General features: G+C 40.6%; 1 protein-coding gene across 2 annotated transcripts in view; it reads right to left on the bottom strand.

Moving 5' to 3' along the window:
• Nucleotides 1–18727, bottom strand: part of MIDEAS (mitotic deacetylase associated SANT domain protein) — a 56139-nt gene that overhangs the window by 18981 nt on the left and 18431 nt on the right. For both annotated transcript variants that reach the window (XM_066188136.1, XM_066188135.1), the window contains exons 2-5: nucleotides 6464–8156; nucleotides 1942–2262; nucleotides 616–961; nucleotides 128–194 (exon numbers count right to left, since the gene is read on the bottom strand). In XM_066188136.1, the coding sequence (XP_066044233.1) occupies nucleotides 128–194; nucleotides 616–961; nucleotides 1942–2262; nucleotides 6464–7921 (2192 nt within the window). In that variant the 5' untranslated portion in view covers nucleotides 7922–8156. The remainder of the gene's footprint in view (nucleotides 1–127; nucleotides 195–615; nucleotides 962–1941; nucleotides 2263–6463; nucleotides 8157–18727) is intronic.

Here is an 18727-nt window from a genome sequence, read left to right as displayed (position 1 = left end):
AACCACCAATAAAAATAGTTTTAATGCTTCTGAGAGATACATTGGTCACACAGGGAGCAGCTTGAAGGTTTAGGAGGAAACAAGGAAGCACTTTTGTTAAGAGACTCTGAATCTACTGGCTACTTACGGTTCAATGCTGACCGGGGTTGCTTCCCCCACTACCGAAAGAATCGGAGGGGTAACTTCTGAACTATCTGCAACGAGAGGAAAGAACTGCTCAGCTTCACATCTGAGATTTACTCTTCACACAGCTTGCAAATATAATCAGAGCTGTCCATCTCTCAAAAAAGGTAGCCATAGACTAAGTAAAGGAGTTTCAGATGATCAGGAACTTGCCTTCCTCCCCTCAGTTCAGATACTGACTATCTGCGAGAGGAACTGACTTTTCTTTCCCAAGAACGTCAGCAGGGGGTGTTGCAGGCTGCTTGTGAACGCATCTTAACCTCCATGCCCAGATGGAGAACACTGCATTTCCTCTATTCCGCCTCCCCAAACAATCAGGAAGAAGCTCAAGTTTCACACAGTCACACCTCCTAAGGGCATGATGTTCCTCCTAATGCTCCACAGCTCCGAATCATAAATTAGGCAGGAAAGGAAGGTTAGAATGAAACTTACTTGATCTAAGCAGAGTTCTGTGACCACTTTTGGGAGTCATTGGAGGTGGAACCGAATGACCACTTGAAGAGAGGATAGCGTTAAAATACAGCCCAGATCCTTCTCTCACTGGACTAAGGATTGGTGGAGGAGTGTAAGGAGGTAGCTCAAAGTTCCTATCTGAAGGATGGTCTGCCAGACGGACGGGTGACCGTAAGTGGCTCTGATACGGAGTAATGTTGGAATAAACAGGTGGTGCAATAAAGGTGCCAGCTTTTGGTGGTATGAAGAGTGGCTCAGGTCTTGGCCGCTGCTTTGGTTTTCGGGCAAAGCCCTCTGCTTCATCCTTTGGAACAGCATCTTCATGCTATTAGAAAAAGAATTATATCGTTAATTTAATTTAAAACCTCAGGTTGTTTGAAAAACTTCAGTGAGATGACATCATTTTTTCCTGCCAGCTCAAAATCTGGATAGGACAGTTGGAGGATGTCTCAACAATTAACAGAAGAGGAAAGTGACAGGAAGAACACAGGGAATGGAATGGACTGGACACAGGAACTACTAGGTGGCAGCTCTAGCTCATGTGATTATGAAGTTATATTTTACAAGAACTACATGTACATCTGGTCCAACCTACACAGCAACTTTAAAAGAAAACAAAAAAGCACAGCAGAACCCTGGTACAGATACACCAGAACCCTGAAACAGATACACTGTGATACCAAAAAGTTGTAAGAGAACAGAAGACGATGTAACAGTATTTTATTAGATGGTGAAGCATTTAACTGCAGAGAAACCTCCCCAGATGCCTGCCATTTCTCTGGTATCTCAACATGGTGTTGTACTTCTGGATAGAAGAGAGGAAAAGAAAAAAATCAACCCACCCACTCATCACTACCACACTGCAGGGGAACAATCAAGTACTGACCTTCACAACTCAGTTAAAAGGTTTCAATTGCATAAGAATAAATCTTCATTTGGATTTTATTCACATTAAGAGATATGTGCACTACTTACAGTTTATTGGCATTTATGTATGTATGAAGAAAACACTCTTGACACAGACAGACTATTATTCTAGTCCTATTGCTCATCTGGCTTTATTCACTGTTTAGTGAATTTAGTGAGGCACTGCCTGGCTTTACTAGCATTAGCTGTAGGTTACAAAAAGCCAGCAATGCCCAAATATATGGCAATATTATGATAAAAAAAAAATCCTCAGACTACATACATTCCAAGTTTAAGCCTTGAGATCAAACTTATTTTAATAGAGAAGTTCATGGCTAAAAACTGTGTGATTAAATCTAACAGATGTGGCTCATCTTTGGCTTCTTAGTCCACCCATACCTGACTGGAGGTCTCCATGTTCGTATTACGATTAGATCGCCTCCGAGTGACTATCACAGAAGGCTTCCGGTCACAAAGAGCTCGATCGTTGGTTTGGCCTCTCTGGAGCTTTCCGTCCTCAGACTTGTCCTTTTCAAGGCTCTGCAAGTCAATTTTTCTCACTGGCACAGACACAGGAATGATAAGAGGCACAAGGCTGTTATCCTCCCGGGCTTTTTTGGGAGCTGGTGAAGAACTGGCGAATTCCACAACACTTTTTGAAGCTGCAGTAGGTCCTGGAGCTGTTACTAGCACACTCTTCTCCTCTGAATTATCCAGTTCCTGAGAAGAAAAATAGATTCCTGAACAGTTCTGTATTACTTACATAATAAATGAGATATCATCTCACTTTCAGCGTATCTCAAAGTTTCTTGATGCCATTTGCAAGCTGAAATGGATTTGGACACATTACTGGAGGAAAAAGAATACTTCACAGTGTTACTAAAATTTCATAAAATTACTTGAAGATTACCTGTAGTCTCAACTGCTAGAACACTTACACACGTCATTCTTAAGAACTGTTTCACCACCTATGTTTTGACATTTTATTTTCTATGTGAATTTGTGTCCTGCTTTACAACTTTCAACAAAGGCCCTTCAGTTTTAGTAATGATCAAAAGCTACAGGTTATTAATTTCAAATACTGGATTTCTACTCCAGAGAAGACTGACCCATGATAGTATCTTAATTAAATCTCTCACACACAAAAAAAACACCCAAACCCAGAGCTAGCTTTTTGCTTCTTTTTTTTTTTTTTTTTTTTTTTTTTTTTTTTTTTTTTTTCTTTTTCTTTTTCTTTTTTTCCCTGACTCTGGAAAACATTAAGCCTTCAAAATAAGCCAGGTAATAAGATTGAGCACACAGAATCTACCATATCAAAAAGATCCAGGACTGCCTCCTTTCGAGACCTTTTATAAGAGTTGGGTTAAGTGTGCACAGAAAGGTTTATCCCATCACTGACCCTGCAGTTTACAAGTCTGACTGCTTCTTCACAGAGACCGCAGATGTACACCCCCAGTACACAGTGATGGAACACACAATTGTCAAGTCACAAGTGGCATCCATTGTCCCAGAATAAGCCTCAGGAGAAACTAATGAGGTCTGAGGCCCTGCCTTCACTTCAGGCTGGTGACGGGCTCTTGTACTTTCCCATAAAACCACCAATTTTGGATCAGGAGGGCATTCAGCATGTTCATCATGCTGACAGACATCACTAGAGTCCACTGACTCTAGACAGTAAGGGGTTCTTGTACATTTTTGTACCCTCCCTCCACCACTTTCTGGGTACAGTAACATGTAATGACAATGTGAATATGTGAACAAGCACCAATTCTGACCAATCTATAAACCTGAGGTACTTCCTGGGTGCTACACAGACCTCTGTAGGTCAAGAGATCTGAACTAATTTGCTGACTACAAGGAGGAAATTATGACAGCTCAAAAGTTCCAATCACCCAAAAGCGTCACTTTCCTCTGGCTTTATGATCGATTAACCATGCTCCTTTTGTTTTCCAGCTGGGGGGCAATTAGCAAAGGACTCCTCTTTAGTGATGGGAGGGATGATCCCTCCAAGACAAAAGAAGAAGAGACCTTAACAGTAGCACAGATAGAGAAAAGGCACCAGTAGGAACTTAATGTAAATAGTTGAGACATCCTTTAAGATGTTCTGATCCACACCAGAACTTTTCTGATCACAAAAGTTCACACATACCTAACATTTACTAAGAGGGGACACGACTAATTTTGGAATTAAGCCTTTTGCTTCAGATCTCTAAATAGTTTCTCAGCTGTCTGATTATTCTCAGAGGTAAGCAGAAAGGAGTCTCTTAATAAGGGATGGGACCTTCCTTTGTAGACCTGATAGGGAATTTTCAGCTACTTCAGCACTCCTGTTGCAGAATTTGGGGCAGAAGGGCTGCTGGATAACTTCAGGAAGTGCAACATGTGGCACTTTCATTTAGACTATTGCATAAATACTGAGGTATGAACTAGTCATCCAGAGTCCTCCAGGAAATCCACAGAAACCCATCAGACATTCCAGCATCGATACTGTCTATCCCTCAAGTTGTTTCTAAAAACCTTAGAATTCACAGAAAAACCCATCTGCAGCAGCTGGAAGAGCTGTTCCAAGGCCACATCTGTGATCTGATAAGAAACCACACCAGCCTTTTAAAAACACCTCCCCACAAAGTGCCATCATTCTCCATCATCTGCATCAAAGAGAGGCAACTTCTGTCTGCAGTCAAACCAAAGCTTGTCCAAGAAGGAGGTGAGCCCACAACTACAATTCTGCAAACAAAACTTTTTTTTCCCCTTTTGTTTGTAGCAGCTGGTGCCCTGCCCTGTGCCAGGGGAAAGCAGCTAGGTAACGAAAACCTGTCTTCCATCCAAAAAGGAAAATTTTAATTCAGACACCCTTTTAAGACAATCATTCAGATTTTAGAAAAGTTTTCTGTACTTTTAGAAGACAACATGTCACACTGAAACCATTAAACTAAGAGTTGAGGATTTACTGCAGCCTATAGGCAGCAATAAGCTTACATCACCTGAAAAAAAGGCAGCCACAGGCAGCTCTGGTGCAAAGCATCAATTGTGACACTGTGTGTAGACAAATATTGCTGTCCAGAATATTATTTTTGCATAAGGTACACATACCTAGACTGGGGTATTCAAACAACTGGTTCAAATTATGAATGTTATCTTCTTTAATCAATAATTTAACTCTGTGGCATTCTATACACTCTTCAGATAACCTGTGCAGAGAAGGCTTCTAGGTTGTTTTTAACAGAAAGACACTCATAAGATAAGCAGACCACCCTCATTCAGCAAATATGTTTTCTTTTTCCCCCACACACAATATCCAACACCTTAAAGATGTAAAATCCATCAGACCTCCGGTAAGAATTTTATCATCTTTCAAAACCTCATCCTGAAAGCCTGAAGACATCTAAACATAAAGCTAAACACTTCTGCTAGTGTCATTATGCTTGCATAACTGCAAAGAACAAAAGAGCATCTGCCAAAACACTTCTCTGGTCTTTACATTATGAATCAGACTGCAAGCAGACGTGCCTTCAAACAGCCAATTTCTTGCTTCATCTCTCAGCACCTTTTCCTAAATGCTCTATTTGCTTCTTGAACTGTTAGTGATCCAAGTGCAATGTGAATTGCAGACCTTCTGCAATATAACCACACAATGGCTGGCAAAGTATGAGCAAATACACCGTGCTACTACGTACTACCAGTTCTTTATCAAATCTGCTGGTTCAGCTGGAGTTGGAGCAAAAAGGATTGAAGACAGCATCAACCGAATCACTGTTTGCTTTCTGCTGTCCAAGAGATGGAGTAGGCTATGGATATTCAGCTCATCTGTTAGTTTAGTTCTTTCACTCAAACAGCACATTCCTCTAAGGAAGAGATGGGAAAAAACAGTGACAGACAGACTAGGATAAAAAGGATGATGAAAACAAAACAGGGAATAAAATGCCCTTCCCTTTGTTGTCTGACCAGATAGCAACTCAGGTGTCAAAAACGTAGGTAAAAGTAGCTCATGTAACATGTATTTCATCAGCCTTTGGGAACAAAACTTCTAAGGAAAAGTGTGCCTCTTAAGAGGCACTCAATAAAAGATTAATCAAACCACAACTCCTAAGAAAATGTTCAAAAACAATCCCTCCAAAAACCGCCACTCAACTCCAAAAATCCCATCACTTGTCTCCCAATAGGCTACCTAATTTTGAACTCTGTTACCTTTCCATATGGAATATATACTGTGCAGTTTAGACTGATGGGATGTCAAAATGTTAGGAGTAGTGAACTACCAAATCAGTCAGCACTAAATTTCTTCGCCATAAAGTCCAACAGGCAGACAGGAGGAAAGGAGGTCTTCAGGCAGACAGGTCATTCTACAGCCCTCAGGTCATCCTTAGAAACAGGATGCTGCATGACACAGGCCTCTGTCATGCCTGGTATAGGTTCTTCATGTAAGTGAAGCTTTCTTAGACTTTTAATATTTGTGAAATATTGAACATGTAAATTGCATTATGTAATTTTTAGATAGCACATTTTAGAAACACTTCAACTGCTGAAACTGAGAAACTGGCAGGTAAGCCTAAATCTTTTAACAGAAGAGAAAGAGAATGTTAAATTGGAAAAAAGACAACAAGTAAACCACTTATACTTGCCTCTCAAAATTCATGATCACCTTGAGATCTAAGCTGAAAACATCTGTATTTTCATGTCATGGGCTAAAGTAACATTTGGTGTTAGCGAAAACTGTCCCTTAGTGGTTTCACTACACTATGTCTCTGTTCTCCCACATCTCTGAATTACAGTAGCTGAACTTACACGCCTCCACACCAGAGCTGCCCTTGTTGCACACTTCAAGATGCCATCCTATCCTGCATATGTACATAAATTCCTTTCATTTCAACCCTATTTTGTAGTCTAAAACATGCTATATTGGCTAGGCTCTATACCTTACCTTTACATTCTGAAGAGAAGCCAGCTCAACAGCTTTTTGGGCCAAAGTCAGCAAATTGGCTTCTTGAGAAACACGCCGTCTCCGTCGGGTACTCTGGATTACACCACCTCTGACACTCTGAAAATCATTAGTTCTCTGAGTGTTTTCTTCAGGTGCTGCTGCCTGTTTCTCCTCATCTCTACCATTCTGGGCTGCAGCTTGCCTGTCTGTTTCCATCTGGCACTGCTCACTATTGACCAGGACATCCTTCTGCCCCAGATCCAATCTTCTGGGGTGCAAATAGCTGCTTTTATTGGGGGCCAGTGACTCAGGTGGTTGCTGTAATGGGACCTCTTGCTGATGTGTTTGCCAGTGATGCAGAAATAGATTGCTAGGTTGCTCTTCTGCCTGCTTAGAAGTCAACACTTCTCCTGCAGATGTCAGCAGGCCACCTTCTTTGGAGAGTCTCCGTGACCTTCTTGGAAAGGGAATCTGGGTCTGAGGTAGCACAGTCTGTTGGTTCTGCTCTGTTAATGCCTTGAATAGCTCCTGGTTCCTCTCTGCTTGCTGAAACTGGTGTGGCATCATGTGATGCTGGGGTGCTGCAGCTGCCACATGTGGCTGTGCTATAGAACCTGTTTGCTGCAGACTGAAGGCTTGTGTGGCAGCCTGTTGCTGCTGCTGCTGCTGAGGATAGAAGTTTTCAAAGAGTTGTAGCTGGGGAAGAGCTTGCTGTTTTTGTTGTGCAGTAAATGCTGGACTGGAAGAAGTTGGGGCTTCTTGAAAGACATGTAACAACTCAGGAAGACCTTGCTTTTGGCCTTGGTGACCAAATGCAAGTTGGAAAGGCTGCAATGGCAGAGTTTGATTCTGCTGCTGCTGTTTCTGCATTTGATGAAAAGAATTCATTTGAGCTTGTTGTCTAACCAGGGCTTGCTGTTCCAGCTGAGCCTTCTGGGACATCATCTGCTGGACAGCATCTCCATATAAATCCAGTTGTGACACAAACACTCCTTTCTCTTGATTTCTTTTAAGGGCTTCTGGGTGGCCATAGAAGCCTGGGGCACCAGCATTGGAGTGAGGTCCTTTTGGATTGCCCCCAAAAACCATGCTGTGGTTCCACATTGAAGGTGGAGACTGCCAATGGCTGTCACCCCTCTCTGGCAACCGGTTTCCCATTAGTGAATTCTGCCATTTGACAGCTGTTACTGACTGGGGCATCATCACTGATTCTCCCCTATCTTGACTGTAAACAGAGTTCATCAAAGCAACGTTGTTGGGTGCACTTGTTAATCCTCCTGGATGAGAAATCTCCACAGTTTGGGAGACTGGTATATTCCCTCCATGACCATAGTACTGTCCTTCCTTAAGCTGCTGCTGTGGCTCTTTTGATGGCACAGCTATGTCCTGCTCATTAAAATAGGCAACTCGTTTCCCAGTCCTTTTGCTTGAAGACTTTTGCTGAGCCTGAAGATTCATGATTCACTCTGTTCTCCCAGCCACACACACAGGGTTTATAATCCACCCATCCCTGAGGTTGGGGGAGGAAAGGCACAGCTGTCTTTCTTTTCCATTCAGCTTCAGTAATAAAGGGCAGGAAAGAAGTCCAGATGAAAGTGCATTCACTTCCTTTTTCTTTGTGTGCTTCTCCCACTTCTTTTCACTCTTACACTTTGTGGTTCAGAGGTCAGTAGGGTCCACTTAGTTACAGGTCCTGAAATAGAGAAGCAATTGCAATGAATCATCAACAGACATAACTGGCCTATGAATGCTCATGTGATAAGCAACAATGGGTATGTCTCTCCCATGTCCCATGGCAATGAAGACCAGGATAATAGATGGAAGAAACAACAGCTCTGACCTGCTAGAAGAATGCAAAACAAAACCACTTAGTTTTACAAAACAGATATCACACTGTACTTGCATGATGCAACTCCTTATTGCACACAGAATTCTGACTAATCACTTAGTTCATCCTGAAAGTTTTACTCTTAAACTACCTCTGATCTGGCCAATTACTTCCACATCTTCCTGTAGCCAGAATAATCTGGTTTTAATCTCAACTTAAAACCACAAAACAAAAAACCCTCTTGACTTGCCGAAAGACCACATTTCCCAAAGACCTTTAAAAGAAACACATGTACACGAAGGCTGCAGTCAAACATGCAGCAAGATGCTCAATTCAGTATTCTGAAGGAAAAGGGTCAGGCAACAGCCCATCAGTCATACACACACCAACAATGATTACAGATGCTTTCCAGTCAAGAACTGTCCACCCAGCATTGAAGCCCTCGGGCCAGGGCCTGCTCAACCTGTTGCTCTCTCAGATATTTTCTTCAACAGCTGAAAGAAACTGCTCCTGCTCAGGTCACACTCACTGAAAGGTAGTTCAGGCAGCTGCTGCTGTAACAGCTGCTCACAGACATCAGCAAATATCTGTTAGCATAAAGCTACAAAGGTAACAGGAGAAAGCCTTTCCAGAACAGGCGCTCTACCACAATCCTACCCTCCTACCCTCTTCTGCCACGAAGAAAAGCTATGCACAAACTCTAAGAGGCTAGCTTGCAGGATTACAGTCTAATGTGTGAACATATACACTAGTATTTCTAATTGGACACCTAAAACCTTTTTAGATGTTTAGTTTTAAATTCACTTACATTCTCACATTACCACTCTAACATTCTAGTGTAAGTCTCTATTCCTACTCTTTTCGATGTGTTTCGGTGTTCCACTTTAAACCACTTTAAATCCCACTGCCAATATATTCCAGGAAAATAACAAAAAATTGTTACAAACCTATTCTTACTACATCCCTTCTGTTACATAATCAAGTTTCTCTTCAGAGGAGCAGGTAAGACCAACACACACATCCCCTCCAGTGAAATCCGAAATATATTTATCCCTCTTTCTAAAATGAAAAATAATAAACCAAAATTATATAGCACACTGAAGTCCTGTAACCTGAGCTTCCTCAGACGGATATGGGTACCGTGCAGGTTTTAATACTGAGGTGGGGTTGGGAACATGATGAGGAGGAAAGGACAAAGAGTTTTAATTAACTTACGCAACTTCCACCTCAGAGGCCAAGCCTGGCTTCAGTGCTCCTGGAACCATGGGACTGTGTTTCAGAGTGAAGTGACTCACTTCCTCAGGCTGTTACATAGCTGTTCCCCCACACTGCCTCCCCTTTGCCTTGGCTACAAACCATGGACCTCTGCCACCCCGATCACGGAGCCAGGGCATTCCTCCCTCCTCTAAGCACAGTGTCTCAGCTCATTTTCCAAGACTATCACAACAGGACAAAAATAACTCTAGGAGAAATTATGGACACGTGAGACGGAAAATTCTCTCTAAACTGCAACTAGTACACAAACGATTTCATAAAGTAAGTTTTTCCTACTTCAAGACTTCATTAGGAGAGGAAAAAACATCTTACAGCAGGAAACTGAATCCCTGGTAGCAAAAATATAGAGGTGGATAAGCTGCTATATGCCTCTCAGAAGTTTCAATGCTTTCTATCTTCTTGCTTTCTGCAGGACTGCAAATGTATCAGAGATAACAACTAAACCTCAACACCTGAGGTAATACTACTAAGAGTGGTTTCTGACAGTCTTTGTGAAATCTTCACAAGCTATTTTTCTTTCCAAACTAGGCAACATTTTCCTTCTACTATTGCTTTTGTACTGATCATTCACATCATTCTGATAAAAAGAATGCCAGGTTTTCTGTATATTTGAAGACATTACCACTAGATCAAGTTTTAACCTGCCAACTTTCAACGTCAAGGGTCCTTGTTTTCAACCAAAGAAAGAAAGAAAGAAAGAGCCCAGTTGATGCTGTTCTTAATAGTCGTGGCTGAGATTTGCAGCTACCACACAGAAAAGTACCCAGAAGACCTTTAGCAGGAGGACTCATTAGTAACAAAGCATTGTATTAGCACAACTTTCCAAACCTATACCTGTGTGGACTTTGGTTCTGCTTTTAATATTACTAGATAAGAAGACACCATTGTCACAAGGTCTAACTCAGACCAGTTCAGAACTGCAGCAAGCTGGTAAAGAAATTGAACAAAACTATTAAGATGCAAAGTAAGAAAAGGAGTAAGTTCAGAGATAACCTAAATGAAGAAAAGGAATAGGTACAATTGAAGTTGTTATTCAGCACAAAATCCAGGACAGTGAAAAGGACATTACTAGGGAGAAAACAGTTTTACTCTGAACAAAACATGCTCACTGAACACCCCAGTTCTCCCAGTTACATGCAAAAATAACTATATCCTAAGAGATCACCAAGATAAAAGAGGATTTGGTGCATCCGGTATTTGATGGTAAAAGAAGATATCACAAAATTAGCTTTTTAGAAGTTCTTTCCATATAGAAGAACTACAGAAAAGTATCTTCTATGTCATCCTAATAATAACAGTTCACAGTTTAATCTGCAGCGATAAGTGTTCAAGTCGCAGCATGACTATGCTTCAGGAAAGCTCATGCTTGGCAACTGCACTGCATGAGCACTGCTGGCTCTGACTAAACAGGCTTCCCTCCCTGAGGTTGGGAGAATGAGCTCACACAGTCATCATCCTAGCCAATTACCAGCTTTGGGTTTTTTTGTTTTGTTTTACTTGAATTTCAGCACAAGAGTCAGCCTGCAGTAGCACAGGAAAATGGCAACACACTCCCAGGCTTAAGTGCTTTGGAGCAGTACACCCCAGACTATTCCTTACCTTCAAATAAAGCACAGAGCTAGTTCCAACACTGTAATTTCCAGAAGATACTGTGTCTTGCCTCCAAATATACTGTGTTATGATACTTAGCATTGCTTTTACACTGCACAGAAAAAAAGCAGAACCTAGCATTGGTGTATTTTATTTTAATAACTCTAAGATTTGGCATGCAACATCATCGAGCTATTTTCACTTCTGGGAGCTTCTGACATTCAAGAACTTCTCCTGAACTTTCCCCAAATGAATGCAAATTGCACATCACCTCCTTTAATACCGTAAATATTTTCAGATTTCTAAGGAATTTTTGATATTGCAAGGCTTTCTCTTCTACACCTAAAAAGAAGGACAAATTAGATATACATATACCCAATGGGTGCATATGCAGTATTTTCCAGAATGAAAAATACATAAGGAAAGTAACTCATGGCACCTTACTGAGAAAGTTAAGAGTTAGCATTTTTAGCCAAAAACTTCTCTAGTGTATCTGCACTAACACATTAAAGAAAATCATAAACACACATAAAACACCATATGAGATACATTTATGGAAAGAATGCTGAAGGGTTTCCTGAACTATATAACAAGACTATGGAGGAGTCTCCTCCTGCATCCGGGATTCTGGTCTGAAATGATGAAGTTCTTTCGAAAGAGGTATTGGAAGGGTGCAGGGCACAGACACTCAGACCCACTCACTAGGCTGTTACCAACCCAGACCACCCACCAGATGATTTTACCCAGGCCAAAGCGGAATCATTGAGACATCCCTACCCAGCGCAACTGTCTTGTCACAGTTTATTATTAGCCTGGAAAGCCTGCTACAAAACCTCAACTGAAGTTAAAGATTATTTGATTTAGGGAACAAATTAAAAACACTCAATGGTAACTATTTAATGCAAAATAACTCTATCTCTCTTTAAAACTTGTTGCTTTTGTAATTGGTAACTATCCACCATTATTCCATTTCTATAAATATTCTCTTAACTAAGCATATGTATATTTGTACAGTTTCACATATCAAGTTCATGACCTCACACACTGTAGTAATCTTGAACTTTACTCTTTGGCTCACTTTTTGAGGGCTGTGCTGTCCTGTGCTTTGTTTAGTCCATTTGCTGCATCAGCTATATCTGGCATGATAAGCAAGTTTAAATTGTGCACATTCCTCATTCTTCTTTGAGATCATTTGCAAACATTTCTCTCTGACAGAATGCTGCAGAAATGACTCAGGAAAGACTCTGATTTCTCCTCAAACTTCAGCAAAATTATGGATGCTGAGAATAATAACAAGTTGTAGTTGCAGTTGTAGACCATCTTTTATTCCACAATCTTACCTTTTAAATGCCTCTCTTCTAGGGTTTTATTAATGTAAAATAAAGTGTTCCTCTGTTCTAGCTAATGTACATTCACAGCCTTAACTACAACAATGCTGTCACTGTTCCTTACAGGAAATCTGTCACATTAGGGTGATGACAATCATTTCTCACTAACTCCTCCTGCTGCCAGCAACTGAAATTATGGTTCTCCCCTGTAAGCAGCTCAGTCACTTTCAACCATGATGATGGATACATTCCAAGAACAATCTTACATTTAAGACAAATGCAGCAAGTTACCGTGTGTCCTTCTGAGACAGCAACTAAGCCTTCCTTCTTCAATTTGCTCATTATTATGGTCAAATCCCACATTTATGAAACACGTAAAGAATTATAATACATATTTTACTAATGAGGAAGAGAAACAGAGGAAGTAATTCACTTCTAAGATCACACAACAAGCAAGGTCAAAAATTAAGCAATATATAATATACTAGCTACCAGTTCCCCTTCGAACCCGAAAGAGAGCACAGGTTGGTTTAATTAAATTTACCTGGTAAAGATAAGACATTGGGTGTGCTATTCACACATCTCCAGAAAGGGAAAAAAAGTTTTCATTCCTTCACTGCAATAGGACATCAGAGGAGGCTCAACAGGGTAGGTTTTGTTTCTGCCTTTTGTGGTTTGCATTTTTGAAAATGACTGGAGACTTACAGGGCATCACAAACTTGTTCCAGCTAGCAGAAAGCTGCCTCTGTGAAACCACCAACACAATTTGCAACAGTCTTGAGTAAGAACAGAGAAAAGGATGAAAAAACATGGGTCATTTTTTGTGTTTGTAAAAGATTTGCAAAGCTTATTGTACATAGCCTATGCTTATCCTGATGTATATGGAAACAGCTTCAATCCCTCCTTCCAAAGCCTGTCCTGCACACTCACTTTGTCACATCTTCTTCCAGACAGTTAGCTATATAAAAATTCCTGCAGATTGTTTGCCACCTCCCACTCACCACCTTCAGACACCTTGAACAGGAAGAATAACAGCACAACACAGAAAATAAACCATGTTTGTAAATTCTATACTGCAAAGCACAGCAGTCTAGGTCCTGAAGAAAGCAGGGGAAAACTCAAAGCAACTACAAAACACAATATTGTGCAAGAAAGCCAAAAACATAAATACAAAGATGATGGTTTTACGTTCCTGCAACTTTATCACAAATGGCATGGCATTTTCCAGACATCCAGAATATCTGCCCCTATAGGAAAAGGTGTATTTTCCAGGAGTGTGGCACTACAGAAGAGCAATAGCTAAAGCCCAAAGCAAACATGCAAAACCAACCAACCTAGCACTGCAGTTTAAAAGAAGTCCACTACAAAAGAATGTAATTAGGTATCAATCATTTCCCCTAACACCTCCAAGTTTGAAACTAATCTAGGAAGCTTATCAGATCAAGGTCCTAGAATCAATAAAACCTATGAAATGGGGAAGGCTTCCTTGTTGTGTAACACTGCATAGCAAAAAAAAAAAAAAAAAAAAAAAAAAAGGAATCCTACAGTAAGCCTGTAATAAAGACAAAAAAATGAAAGGAAAGCTGCTTCACAGACAGACAACAAAAGGGAAAACACAGCATCCAGGGAGTTGGGCAACTTCCACTGTTTCCTGAAGGTGCCTGCCTGGGGCTAGTCAATACATACCTAAATAAGTAGTATGCATGGCAGACGTTTATGATCTACCCAAATTTTCATGTGATTGGCCCATTTCTATTGCAGAGAAAGCACTGACTGCAGGGGTGCCTCTGCCCTGAGGACACTCTTAAAATTACTTTGCTGCCACTTTCACTTTTCCATTTTCGGAGGCTGGGAATAAAGCTTTATTAAACCACTGTACTAACCAGAGACTCAAAAGTGAAACCCATCAGCCTTGTGAGGTGAAACACATGAGAAAATGGTCATATTGTGAAGGACCAAAAAGGTGCCAGCAAAATCAGGTCACTTGTATTGCACCACCGGATACCATGAACTACTGCTCCAATCTAAACCGTTCCTGACATTCAGCACCACCAGAGGTTAATTACCCACAGCAAGCAAAATAACATAAAATGTAGACCTACCATATTGTCTGGGAAAAACATACATACCCAAATGGAAATATACATGAACTACACTTCACAAAGTAATCAATCCACGGAGAAATACAAATTCTAGTTCAAGAAAAGATTTTGGTTTACGGTAAAGGAGGTAATAAAGGTGAGACAGTGAAAATGCAACCCTTTAAGCATTATTTAATTAGGTACATTTCTGTTCTAATGGTCTTCAAGTTCACCAAAGCATGCATTATCATTCCATTTGGACCTACTATTTACATCCATGGATGTGGTTTTATTTATCCCCATCACCGCAATTTTTCCACACTCAATCTAAACACACAGATCCATCCTATTATGGAGGATGTTACAGAGAAGAAATTTGGTGTTTTGAATTACAGGGTCTGAAGCATCACAGATGCACCTCAAAGGGAAGTTTTCAGGTGAGAGTTCTGAGAGAGGAAAGTCTTGTACTGTCGATGAACAGTTTAAAAATAACCAATTTTTTGGGGTTGTCTTCCTCAATTCAAGCTGTAAACTCATCTACAAGTATTGGAGGCTTCCTTTTCAAAACACACCCAGGATTTTCCACATCATTTTGTTCTAATGGATGAGGAACAGACAAGAAGTTGCTACCAAGAAAATGCCCATGAAGTGCTGATTAGTCTTATCCTTATAACAAACAAACCAGACAAAACCCGGCTTACACAAACAGTTCCACCCCAAGAAAATCAGGATGGATGAGGAAGAAAAACTACTACAAAGACAGACTAAAATTTTAAAACTTCACAGATAATCAAACAAACAACAAAAGGGAAAAAAAGCCAAAACCTGATTTTTTTTTAAAGGAGCTGACAATGTTGTTTCTACTGGCTATTGAACGGATATGGAAGATCTTCTTTTATTTTCAAGCAAAACTTTGAGTGCTGTTTCCAAAATAATCGAAATTTCATGCAAACCTCATCACATGAAAACAAAATATTCATGATTTGCACCAGACAAGTATTCTGTCTTGCACTACCAGAGAGGCAGCTCCACAATCTGGACTCTTGTAAACATGTACACAGGAAAGCCCATCTTTACAAATGGCTTGGCAACACAGACCAGGCTTATCCTTTAATAAAATAGGTACATGATACATTTCTTATATTGGTTAATGTTTATGAACTGTACTGAAGTTAGGAGTATTTGTTATTATGATCTGTCATCATGATAAACGCTGATCTGAAGAGACTTGGGCAGTCTTAGAGAGCAGAATGAGCACAGTAATTATGCAATATGTAATGCTGCTTTCAGGCTTTGTAAAGTTACACGAACATAATTCTTTCCCACTGGAAATGGGTTAACAGTTCTAATCATAAGCCCTTAGACAGTTATTTTAAGCTTTTTTGTTTGGAGCTGTCTGGGAAGGCAGTTGCTAGCAACAGAGACCAGCATGCAGGAATCACAGCAGGCTGCAAAGTCAGAATGGCAAAGAGCAGGCCAGAAGCTTTTCCCTGCCCTTGCATTCACATACTTGACAGGACCACAAGATATCCTTCACTCCAAATGCCTCTCCTGCCTCAAAGACACTAGCTGCAGAATTGCATGGACGCCCCAGAGACAGACCAAATCTCTCTGCACTTTAGCCCTGAGAAGAAAACACACCTGAATGCACTGAGCTGCAACAGGAGAGTTTGCTACAGGTTGAGTTGATCCCATTTCAACCTCTTCAGCACTCCAGCACAAAACCAGGCTTGCGCAGACGTCCAGTGAATGGAACAAAGTCTGAGTGTTTTACAGATTTCTTTGAGGCTTTTCAACAGGCAATGGGCTACAAATAGGTGAAGAGAATGGTGAGACTTCATAGAGACAGTGGTACTTTCCATTCCTGACGGTTTCTTCATGAGAAATATAAATGTACTCAATACCTCAGCCTGAGCCCTTGGCAGAGACATTCTTAAGACAGTCAAGCAGCCATCATCGCTCACCCAGGTCTGGCTGGACAATAGCTGAGAATACATGTACAGGCAGAACCCCTGGGACCCGGGATCAGCTTCCAGCTCTGCTACAGACATACCATATAAGCAAGCCACTTCAAATTGTTTCATAAAATGAGAATAATACTTGAAACCAAATACATTGATATTAATGGCGTATTTTGAGGTCATAAAAGCTGTATTATGTTTAACAATAGCCACTAACAGCCGAGATGGGGAGTCTTCCACAAAGGGCTTGGAAGTCTAATTTCAGACAAAATGCAATCAGGGCAGTGATAACCAAAGAAGAGGCAGTAAGACAAAAAGTGAAGGAAAAAAGTCACACAATAGCAAAGTTGTTCTTTTGTGACATGTCTGCCTCTATCTCACTTGACCCAGAAACATCTTTGTTTATCAGCAGTTATCTAAGCTGAAGCAGTGCTGACCTTGGTTTGCCCACATCCACACACTTGCAGCAAACAGATTACAGTATTGACTGAGCACAGTCAGTCTTTAACAGCACTGACAGAGCTTTAGTTCAAATTTCTAAAATTATGTCTTTTAAGAAATCCTGCGATCACTGTTGACTATAAAAGGGTCTCTTTACTGTGCTGGCCTGTTACAAGGTACAGTAAGCTCTCGGCCGTGACTGGGGCTGTCAGGCATTACAACAATGCAGCAAAGCAAATGTACACTAGTACTGGGAGCAGGAACACTGAAAGACATGGGCAAGCAGGATCATCACACAGTGGAAAACAGCAAGGTTTTAAGACTCCAGGGGCTAAAGGAGCACTCTGATTTCTTAACCCTTAATTAAAAAATCAAAGCACTCTCCAGGTCTTTGGATTCAGAGTTCCCTGCCAGTTACCTGCCAGACACCTGCCCAATCTCCTCCTTTTAGCCACAGGGATTTCAGTGGAGGAAGGAAAGAGCAGATGGTTGGCACCAATACTGGATCAAATACAAAGCGCTTCCATTTCTGTAGTGGCTTACTTGTATCCTTAGAGCATTATACAGCACTTCCAGTATGTGGCATAAGTGACATCAACCTCATACGGACTCAGGGCAAAGTCAGAAATTTCCTAAAGATTCAGCTCAACAAGCCTACCTGAAACCAAACAAACCACTCATTCTGTACTTTATAACTAGAAAGAAGTCATTCAATAACAGCATGAAGAAAAGTCTTCTCTATTAAGAACCCTTACAAAGCTATTTTAAACTGAGCAAAAGACTCAGCTGTTAGAAAAACAACGTGAAGGTCACAATGATTAAGTTCAATACTATGGGAAAAAATAAAGTTTATGCATTAATCCACCTGTAGATGGAATTCTATGAGTGTTAAGCAGATCAGAAATATCCTGCACTTGCAGTTTACTCTGCAAGTCCTGGAATATAAATAGACTTTAATTGAAGTCATAACATTTTGGTTCAATAATCCCACATTACACTTTGAACAGCTGTATTTGCCAAAGATACAGACTATGTAATTGCTATTAACAGTAACAATAAGTCCTTGCAAACTGTGAAAAAAAACCCAGGACATAAATAATTGGAAGATCGGAAACTTACTAGAAAAGCTGGTAAGATCATCTGCACTAAACACTTGACCATCTACAAAAGAAATCATGAAGGAAAAAATAAACTCCCTTACATTATATAGTTTTCACTTTGGAATGAAGGGCTAATGAACTAATCATGTTTTCAGGTATATGGATTCCATTAACCTGACTGTCTCACACCACAGAAATTCTGAGACTAATGCTCCTTTACAATCCATAATGCATCTAGTCATCTAGCTGTAGACCAGTTTGGATGGGGCTCTGAGCAACCTGGTCTAGAGCAAGGTGTCCCAGCCCTTGCCAGAGGTGGAATGAGGTGATCTTTAAGGTCCCTTCCAAAGCAAACCATTCTGATTTTGTGATAATGGATTCTAAAGGATTTTTTCACACCAGGTAGATAGCATTCTCTTATTTCAAGTAGGTTACTTCAAGTAGTCCAGCTTATGTCCCACGGAGTCTGATGACATTACTATTTTCAACAAATCTCCAAACAATAAGAATGAGCATCCAGTCTCTAGTCAGCAGGCTGACACTTGTTACACAGTTCTTCCCCATTTGGAAAAGATCTATGAATGCACCAAGGCAGAAGAACATTCTACCACTTATTTTATCACAGACAGATTTCTCTGGGTAAAGTAGTTGAAGGAACTT

Source organism: Chamaea fasciata, unplaced genomic scaffold, assembly GCF_029207755.1.
Source record: "Chamaea fasciata isolate MVZ Bird 193981 ecotype frontalis unplaced genomic scaffold, bChaFas1.0.hap1 SCAF_7, whole genome shotgun sequence".
NCBI classification, from domain to species: Eukaryota; Metazoa; Chordata; class Aves; order Passeriformes; family Sylviidae; genus Chamaea; species Chamaea fasciata.
This window is presented reverse-complemented; position numbering and strand designations above follow the sequence as displayed.